The sequence below is a fragment of the Perognathus longimembris genome, chromosome 17 (genome assembly GCF_023159225.1).
Source record: "Perognathus longimembris pacificus isolate PPM17 chromosome 17, ASM2315922v1, whole genome shotgun sequence".
Classification (NCBI taxonomy): domain Eukaryota; kingdom Metazoa; phylum Chordata; class Mammalia; order Rodentia; family Heteromyidae; genus Perognathus; species Perognathus longimembris.
The window spans coordinates 20,974,814-20,984,865 of record NC_063177.1 but is presented as its reverse complement, the minus strand read 5'-3'; the positions used below and the strand labels follow the sequence as shown (position 1 = coordinate 20,984,865).

The 10,052-nt window shown below is 52.3% G+C and overlaps 1 protein-coding gene across 1 annotated transcript in view; it reads right to left on the bottom strand.

Moving 5' to 3' along the window:
• Positions 1–10,052, bottom strand: part of Rab11fip4 (RAB11 family interacting protein 4) — a 91,530-nt gene that overhangs the window by 5,400 nt on the left and 76,078 nt on the right. Inside the window, 7 exon segments of the mRNA XM_048365045.1 lie at positions 431–571; positions 1,474–1,577; positions 1,838–1,937; positions 2,471–2,506; positions 2,740–2,874; positions 3,862–4,056; positions 7,537–7,766. Coding sequence (XP_048221002.1) covers positions 431–571; positions 1,474–1,577; positions 1,838–1,937; positions 2,471–2,506; positions 2,740–2,874; positions 3,862–4,056; positions 7,537–7,766 — 941 coding nt within the window.

The window sequence follows — 10,052 nt, the reverse complement described above, 5'->3', positions numbered from 1 at the left end:
GAGAAAACTGAGGGCCTGGGTGCTATCACTGAGCTCTATTGCTTACAGCTATAGCTCTACTACTTTGAGCCACAGCTCTGCCTCTGGTTTTTGAGTGATTAATTAGAGGTAAAGACTCTTGTGGGGACTTTGCTGCCCAGGCTGGCTTTGAGCTGTGGTTCTCAGATCTCAGCCTCCTGAGTAGCTTGGAATACAGCCCTGAGCCACTGGCACCTGGCCTGGGTTTCCTTTTAAAACCTATTCTCTTTCTGGTAGACATTTGTGTTGTTTCCTTTACCAAGTACGGAGGGAGAGACCATGAACATTCTTTTGCATCCTAAGGAACGTGCCATGTGTTGTTAAGGTTTCGGCAGTAGAGAGGTTAGCACAGGAAGCTCAGCAAGCTGCCAGGGTGGGAGGGTGTTCTGGGGTGCAAGGTTCCCGCACATACCTGGTGTTGAGCAGCTCTAGCTCAGTGCTCTTCTCCCGCTCCAGCTTGCTGTAGGCCTCGCGGTGTCGCCGGGCCTCCTCCTCCAATGTCTGCTCAGCTGTTGTCTCCTGATCCTTCACCATCTCTTCCAGCTCGTGCACCCTGGGTGGGGGTGGGGGGCAGTGGGGGCAAGCTCTCATGGTCTGTGTGGTCTTATCCTGACTCAGACACCCTGGGCCTCTCAGAGCCCCTAACACCCTACCGAAGGAGGCTCTAGTGTGTTTGCTAGACCTACAGGCCCACCAGTTTTGCTAACCAATGAATTAGGGACCCCCAAACAGCTCAAGAGGATGTTAGTCACACACGGCCGTGAGAGGCAGGCCTGGGGAAGGTCTAGAAGGAGCAAAGTCTCACAGATGGAGGGACATGTGAGGCAGTACAGGAGAGGACTAGTGGGCCTGGCCACAGCTGGATGAACAGCCTCAGGTCTCACCTCCTCTTTCTGCTCTGCCTCTCTGCCCAGCATCCCTCCAATAACAATTTGACAATTCAGCCTGTAGAGCTTCAGGATGAAAAATGGACACATCTTGGCCCCAAGCATGTCAGACCTGGGAAGGCCCAGGCCCCTTCCTGGACATCCTAACTAACTCATGTTCTACTTGTTATATCAATCTGGGGTATGGCTCACTGACCAGTCCCTCATGCAGGCTGACCTTCTGGGGTATATAAATGGGCCCATCTTTGGGTCCTACGAGGTAGAAGACAAGACTTAGGTGGTGCTTGGGCCCCTCCCACCAGTCCACTGGCACCAGCCTCCCGCCTGCAGAGCCTGACCTCAGGAAAGGACCAAGGGGGAGGAAGGGGGAGGGGAGGAGAGCTAGAGAGAGAGTGAGAGAAGGGGAGGGAGAGGTAGATCCTGCCTCCTGCCTCCTGCCTAAGGTCCATCTTGAAGCTGCTGACCTGGTAGGAATCTGGAGTCCAGGTCACACTGCTGAAGGACTGAGGCCCTATCCTCTGGCTTTTTAGCACCAGGCCCCATCCGCCCCAGAGCCCGCCCCGCTGACCTGTGCACCAGCTGTGTGTTCTCCTGCTTTAGCTTGCTCTTCAGGTCCCCACTGGTCAGACTGTCATTCTCCAGCTCCGTCACCTTCTTCTCCAGGAAACTCACCTGCAGCAGGGGAGAAAATACCTTTGAGGCTAGAGGTCTAAGAACCTATGACCAAGACCTGCAAACGATTGCTCGGGAAAAGAGCGGTTCTGTTTGGTGCGTGTGGGGTCCATGATCTGTGCTTCCCCCCCCCCCCCCCCGCCCCACTCTTACCTTCTAAGAAGGGGCAAGTGTCTTCTGAGTCCCCCCAAAGCAGCCTAGGACACCTCCCCTTCTTCCTCCTAGAAGCACACACAGGTGGAGTTCCACGCCAGGCCTACCTTCTCAGTGATGTCATTGTCACAGGAGTCAATGCTGTCCCGGAACAGGTCCTCAGTGCTGCCGTTACTGCTGCTGAAGTTACTGTGGTGCATGAGCTGCCTGCAGGGTGGGAGGCCACTGGCTGTGGAGGCGCACAGCCTAGGGTCTGGACTCAGGGCTATGGGCTGGGGGTGCACATCCCCTACACACTATGGGGGGACTGCCAAGGCTGCCTTCGCCCAGCCAGGGAGGAGCTTCCTCTGACCTCCATACCCAACAGGGGATGGCAGAGGGGCTGCTGAGCCCCTCCCTGAGTGCTTGGCACCCCTGGCCAATTGATCACCAATCTTTCCTGCTGCCTCCACACAAGTGTCTACCCAGCAGCTACCCATGCACAGCTGGCTCGTGAGGCCCTCCTCCCCCAGATGGACACCTATATGAAGGAGCCTGGCTCCTGCTCTGTCTCCATGGACTCAGCAAAGGGTAGTGATAGATACTAGGGGCATCTCAGAGGCAGGCCTGAGACTGACTGGACAGGAGGGGACACAGGGCAGGAGCAGACCGCTGGCCACACTGCCATTCCTGTCTTCTGACCCTGTCTGAGTTGTGGCATGGAACAACACCCAACCTGCCAGCTCCCAGGGGAACCTTACCTTCCAAAGGCCGTGCTTGAGATCTTCCGGTTGGGGCTGGAGAAACAGAGAGGGGACAGTCACTGAGCAGAGTGGCTCTGGGAGGGCCCTTCCTCTGCCTCTGCCCAGACACGAGGGTGCAGGACAGGCGGCCTCCACGGAAGGGCGGCCTCCCCTCAGTGCAGGCCTGGGAAGGAACACTTTGATTTCCCACTGTCGAGAATGTCCCCAGGGCAGGCCCTGCTCTCACCAGCTGGGACAGTGGGCCGTCCTGCTCTCCTGGGGCTCACCTGTTGGCCTTCAGGTTTTTCAGCCGGGCTTCCAGGTCATTCAGCAGGTTGATCTTCTTGCAGCACTGAGAGCAGTAGACGTCTAGCAGCTCACTGTTGTATGCATGTCGCATCTTCCTGGGGGTCTGCCCCGCACTGGTCCACAGGAGGGAGAGGAGAAAGTCACTGTCTAGCTGCTGGCCAGCTGGGCTCTGCCCTGCCCTACCCCACTAAGTTTATTTGGTCTCCCAAGGCCTGGGAACTCTGGGGAGGGGAGGGAAAAGAACAACAAAGCATCCTTCCTGAGCTGTGAATGTGGCTCAGTGGTAGGGTGCTTACCTTACTCTGGGTTGGATTCCTCAGTACCATATAAACAGAAAAGGCCAGAAATGATGCTGTGGCTCAAGTGGCAGAGTGCTAGCCTTGAGCAAAAAGAAGCCAGGGACAGTGCTCAGGCCCTGAGTTCAAGCCCCAGGACTAGGGGGAAAAAAGCATCCTTCCCCAATGGTCGCAAAGAGGAAGCTGCTAATATGTACCCATTTAACAGGAAGGTAAACTGAGAGCCAAGCACAGCGGAATCAGGTGGGTGGAAAGGGATCACTGGTCACTTGAAAGGATCTTCTAACACTGAGCTCTAGAGAGGCAAGACAACAAAGCCTAGACCTCCTCTCCTTAGGAGGGGCTGTGACCTCCCAACTCAGCTAAATGCTTCGCTTCTTTCCCTGCCTCGCACCCTCCCTCCTTCCCTCCCTCCCTTCTTTTTGCCAGTCCTGGGGCTTGAACTCGGCCTGAGCACTGTCCCTGAGCTTTTTATGCTCAAGGCTAGCACTCTACCACTTGAGCCACGGCACCACTTCTGGCCTTTTCTGTATATGTGGTGCTGAGGAATGGGACCCAGGGCTTCGTGCATGCTAGGCAAGCAATCTACCACGAAGCCACATTCCCAGCCCTAAGTGCTTCTTTTCCAACATGGGAAGGGGGAGGAGCTTGCCTCCCAACTAGGGTGCAAAGGCCACACCCCAGAAGTAGAGCTATGTGGCCACCAGCACAGTATCTGGCCTGCCTGCCCCTCCCTCCCCATGAGGCTGGATTAGTCTGTCATTTTTCCTGAACCCCAAATGTCATCCCAGACCACAGGGCCACCTGGAAGACACTGAAGACCCCAGATCTGAGTAGACGTTGGTCCTGGTCTCATCATCGGGACAGGGACTGCTGGGGGCACAGTCCACATCATCTCCCTCCCCGTAGTCTTCAAACTGTTCCTCGTTGCTTATGAGTGAGGCGGATGAGTGCGTGGAGAGGTCTGACGTAGTCACGGACGGAGTGTGAACCAGGGACCTTCGGGCCAAAGCATCCAGTTAGTAATGCTGTGGAGGAGAGCCAGCCAGGCAGCCCTGCAGACAGCAGGAGCCTGGCCTTGTGGGCCACACCCTAAGCAGAACATCTCACTGAAGAAACTTTCCACACGAGAAGACAGTAAACCCACTCCACCTCCAACACTGGTCACGACTTCATGAACCAGCTACATCAAATTACAATATAGTCATAGCTAGCCAATTAGAACATGTATTAGTGAATCTAATTATTAAATTATAGACTATCAAATCGTTGTTGAAAAAGCTTGGGAAAACCTTGACAACAAGCTGGGAAAATGAGTATCGATAAAAAGTCAGGGCCAGGGGCTGGGGATATAGCCTAGTGGCAAGAGTGCCTGCCTCGGATACACGAGGCCCCTAGGTTCGATTCCCCAGCACCACATATACAGAAAAACGGCCAGAAGCCGCGCTGTGGCTCAAGTGGCAGAGTGCTAGCCTTGAGCGGGAAGAAGCCAGGGACGGTGCTCAGGCCCTGAGTCCAAGGCCCAGGACTGGCCAAAAAAAAAAAAAAAAAAAGTCAGGGCCAGTGTGGTGATATACACCTGCAATCCCAGAAACCTGGGAGACAGAAACAGGAGGATCTCATTTGAGGTCATCTCAGAAAAAAAAAAGAAGAAAGAAAGAAAGCAGGACCATTAAAAAAAAAAAAAAACCTAAAATACAGGCAAAAGGACTGGACTTGGGGAGGGGGCACTTGGCTCAAGTGGTAGAATGCTTACCTAGCATGTGCGAGGTCCTGGACTCAGGCCTCGCCACCACAATAAATAATGAGTATGTAAGAGGTCTCCACAGAAAGAAACATTGGAAATACAATTTTGCTTTTGGTGGTACTGGAGTTTGAACTCAGAGCACTGTGCTTGCTAGGCAGACACTCTACCTCTTGAGACTACAAAATAAAAATATTAAAATAATAACAGGACTTGGATGGGAGGGATATTTTACCCCCATGCTCACCTTTCTTGCCTTTGTCAAGTTTTTCTATTTACTAGTAGTAGTAGGGTTCAAATTCAGGCCCTTGAGCCATACCTTCAGCCCTTTCTGCTTTTATTTTTGAGCTAATATCTTGAATTTATGTCTGGGTTGGCTTGGACTACAATCTGATTTAGCTGGGATGACAAGTGAGTACCACAGAGCCCAACTATTGGTGGAGATGGAGTGTCATAAGCTTTTGTCCAAGATAGCCTCAAATCGATATCCTCCTTATCTCTGTCTCCTGAGAAACTAGGATTACAGGTATGAGGCACCATACTTGGCCTTTTTCAACCTTGGCTTAATGAACATGTACATCTCTGAAATGGTAAATAACAATGAGCTATTAGGTGAAAAGATGCCTAGTCCCAAAGAACATGAGTCAGAGATCCCAGGCTCTGGGGCCTCTCATGGGAGAGCCATGGTATGGCCTGTGATATATCAGGAACTAACTGAGTCCATGCACACATACCCAGAACAAGAAAGAGGGGCTGGGGATATGGCCTAGTGGCAAGAGTGCTTGCCTCGTATACATGAAGCCCTGGGTTCGATTCCCCAGCACCACATATACAGGAAATGGCCAGAAGTGGCGCTGTGGCTCAAGTGGCAAAGTGCTAGCCTTGATCAAGAAGAAGCCAGGGACAGTGCTCAGGCCCTGAGTCCAAGCCCCAGGACTGGCAAAAAAAAGAAAGAAAAAAAAAAGAAAGAAGCCACACATCCCCTGTCAAATCTACCAGCCTCCATGCAGCCATTTCTCCATTTTATCGCCCATAGGCCTCACTGTCCCCAAACTCACTGAGCCTCCACTCTCCAAATGAGAAAGCTGAGCAGTGGAAGAGGCCTGCAGTGGTTGGAGGCAGCAGGTCTCACTCCATGCCCCTGAGGAACCTCCATTTCTACTTCAGGATTGCAGCTTAATGATAGGGTGCTGCAGATCAAGTCTCCTGGCACCTCATCCCTCCTTTATTTAGTCAGATATGTGTCTTGGGGTTCCTTTGCACCTCCGCTGAGCTGATCCAACTTCTTTTATGTAGTTTACCAAAGCGCTCCGTACCTACTGCTGCCTCACCTTCAGGTGGTGAGGTCCAGAAAACCATAGGACCACCAAATGGTAGACAATCAGCTGCGAGAATAATAGTTCTGCGGTCCATGCCCTCCATCCTGGGACATAGGTGATGCACTGCCCCAGGGAGCAAGAGGACCCCTCCCAATGACCTCTCCCAAGGGCCATGCCAAAAGCATTCCATGGCCTCATGAGCACTGAGAAAACCTCTCAGGTTCAATCACATGAAATTCATTTTTTAGTTTTTGAGGGGTAAGGTTGAAAATGGATGAAAAGTTGGCCATCTTACGGTTCGACCAACACTAGAAGCCCCTCTTCAAACATTTGGATCAGTGCCCTGTCTTCTTCCTCGCCTATTTAGGACACCATTCCCAACTGCTGTGGCTGCCCGGATGCAGTGGTGAACCCATATACAAGGACTGTGCAGGTGGAAACGGAAGGGATTCCCTTCTGCTGACGCCAAACTAGAAGGTAACTCTGATGCACTGTTAAGTCACTCAGGTCGCAAGGTCTTACTTAGGTTTTCTCTCTCTCTCTCTCTCTCTCTCTTTTGTGGTGCTAGTGCTCAAATCTATGGCCTTGACCATGGTATGCAATTGCTTTGCCTCTGAGCTATATACACCCAGCCCCACCAAAGTCTTAACAGTGTTTTAAAAAACAACAACATTCCTGGGCAGGAGATGTCAGCTCAGCAGCACAGCACTTGCCTAGCATGCACAAGGCCCTAGGTTTGATCTCCAGCACTGCAAAGACACAAAACAAAAACCATTTCTATGTGTGCACGATCAATACAGAAAATATAGGTTATACAGCAGAGTACAGACATAACTAAAATGACTACCCCCCCCCAGAAATAGCTAATTAATTTTAACAGTAATTTTTCTAGGCATTTCCTAATATATAGATAGTACATATTCTTTTAATAAAGATCATAGTTCACTGACATCTTTATAATTTATTGTTGTTGTGCTTGTCCTGGGGCTTGAACTCAGGGCCTCAGTACTATCCCTGAGCTTTTTCTCTCAAGGTTAGCATTCTATCACTTGAGCCACAGCTCTACTTCTTGCTTTTTGGTAGTTAATTGGAGATAGAGAGTTTCACAGGCTTTCCTGGACAGGCTGTCTTCGATCTTCAGATCTCAGCCTCCTGAGTAGCGAGGCTTACAGGCAAGAGCCACTGGCACCTGGCTGTAACTTGTGTTTTATAAGTAATTGATATCATGAATCCCATATTATTAGTCATTCAAACTTGACTTTGTACATCTGTCTGGAATCCCAGAACTTTCTGCCATGCAAAATACCCATGAAAATAACATGAGTGAGTGTCACTGTCATGTGGACTTTGTGGAGACACTGTTCAGGGAAAAGCATGTTTCTGGCCTGGAGGCCACACAGCAACAGTTTCACTCACTTGTCCTCTGGCAGAAATAGGCCCCCAAGGCTCCGCTCCTTCTCCTGGGTGGGACCCCTGACAGAGCCCTCCAGGCCCTGGGTGCTCTCCATGGGGCTGTCCATGTCTGTCTCCTGGGGGCCCTCTGGGGGGGCCAGTGTCATGGCCTCCTCCTCGTCCTCAGGAAAGAAGCCAGGTTCCCTGGGGATGAGCTCGCCATCAGCAAAGGTAGGGCCAGAGACGTCACTGCCCTGGAAAAGACAGGGGGGATGGAATGAGCAGAGTAAGCTTGCTGAAGCTCCGGGCTCCTATTGGATCCGATGGTACCAGCAGGATCAGGGAGAGCGAGGATGGAAGGCCCAGACCCTGGAATCCCACAGAGGAGAAAGCCTGGCAGGTGAGGGATCCTGGAAACTCTCATTGGGCTGAGAGTCCAGTGAGGAGATAGATGTCCTAGGGACAGCCTCCTATGGATAGCTGGTCCCAGCTAGCCATGTCCTTCAGGGGACATGGGCAGCACAATGGAGCCCTCATCACTGAGTCTGCACAGGAAGCCCAGTGCTTTGAGAAGGCACTATGGGCATGTCAACACTGGATGGCCCTCACGAAGAAGTCTGAAGCAGCATGGAAAAGGAAGTCTGCATAGCTGGCACCCACCCTCCACGATCCTGGGTATACCACTGAAAGTCAGCTGCCTCCTTCCTCCTTCTTAGAATAACTGAGTCCTGCAGGGCCAGCATGTCCACTGAGGGAACTCCTCCTGTAGCCTGGGACAGAGGGTGGCATGATAGCCTGGGAGGTAAGTGTGTGCCAGGCCTTTCACTTCTGAGCTTGGGGCCACCCCTGGCCCCATGCTAGGAGATCCCCTTGGATGTACCCATAGCCATCCCGGGGTCTAACCCCATCAGGACCCCTGGGCCAAGGACAGATGGTGAGTAATGTATTCGGCTCCTACCCATGTCACCCAATAAGGCTGGCTGGCACCAGGCATCCCTGATCATAGAGACCAATGAACTGAGTAATTAAAGCCACCCCTAATGGTCACAGAGCGCTCTCCACTTAGATGCCACGGATCTGACCCCACATGGGTCCAAACCCATCAGGTCTTAGGCCCTAAGCAAGCAGAAAGCTGTAATCCAATGCAAACCAAAGGAAACCGGCAGCACTGGGCAACCGTTTAGTTCTGGAGAGCACACCAAGAGTGCATGCATCATCCCTTACGACAATTCTCTGGGACAGCCATTATTGTTACCATTTTCCTGATGGAGAAACTGAGGCTCTGAGAGCAGTGTGCCATTTTCTGACTAGTAGGCAGAGGTCCCTGCCTGTTTCTGGTTGCTGTTCAGTGGTTCAATTTATTGATGATGCCTCTGCATTTAATGCATTTTCAAATCTAGGGGAAACAGTGAGGTGAGAGCACTTTGTAGGAATCTGCTCCTAGGTATGACACCCAGGCACTCTGCCTGATGTGTGGTAGAGCAGAGGCTGCCTTGGGGCACACAGGCAAGCTGAGGGGGGCTGGGGGAGGACTGGAGAGGAGCTGATAGGAATCTGCCTGCAGTGGACAGGTAAATTCCACTCAGGCCGATGCAAGATGCCAACCTCACTACCAGACAAACCCAAGGCTGATTTGGTCATAGAATCCACTGTGGCAGCCTCCCCAGGTTGCTGGGTTGCCCCTGTATCACCCTGCTGATCCTAGACCTAAAGCCTTCCTGAAGGACTGGAAGAACTGGGGCATCCCAAGAGGTCGAGCAAGGGAGCAGGGAAGCTTCTGAGACTCTCCCCTCAGTGCTTCCCCATCCTATCCCCATTCCCATATGTGAAAAGACATCCGTTTGACACCATCCAGCAGCTCCCAAGTCTAGAATGGTCCAGGCCAGAGCTGAACAAGGACTCCTTAGAATTTGCACAGAAAGGCTGTGTCTTTTGGGGAAACTTTAGGAAAGGGACAGTGTCCCCAGTAAGTAGCCCTAGCAATTGTCTGTGGTCCAATCTGGCTCCCCAGGGCTTTGTCCTTAGGGTCCCAGAGGTGGCTATGAACACTGAGCCCCCACCCCCCCCCAAGGGCCCAGGACTATTCCCCATAGGCCACATAGGCATGGCTCCCCTGGTTCTCTTGCCACAGGGTCCCACAGTGAAGAGAGAGAGAGAATGGATGAGAGTGCCCCTCTGCCAGCCCTGGGGAAGGGCGGGGCTTTGGGATATGACAGATCGGCTCTCAGTCCCGGCTGACTGAACCATTTACAACTTGTGGGCAAGTGGCCATCCCTCTAAGATCTCTGAGTTGTCCCCTAAAAAGCCTCAGAGACTTTTTCCAAGAACATGTGACAATTTACACATGCACTAGAGTCAGAAGTTACAGTAGCCGGAAGTCCTGGCCTGGCCTCTCTGGTTGGCCAGAAAGGTCTTGATAGCCAGGCAGCCAGGCCTGGCAGATGACCTGAGGCCAGGAGTTACTGGACGGAGTTCTGAGGCCCAGGGCTGGGGAAACAGGACTCAGCCATTCTGGCAAGGGCTGGCTAATGACACCCGTC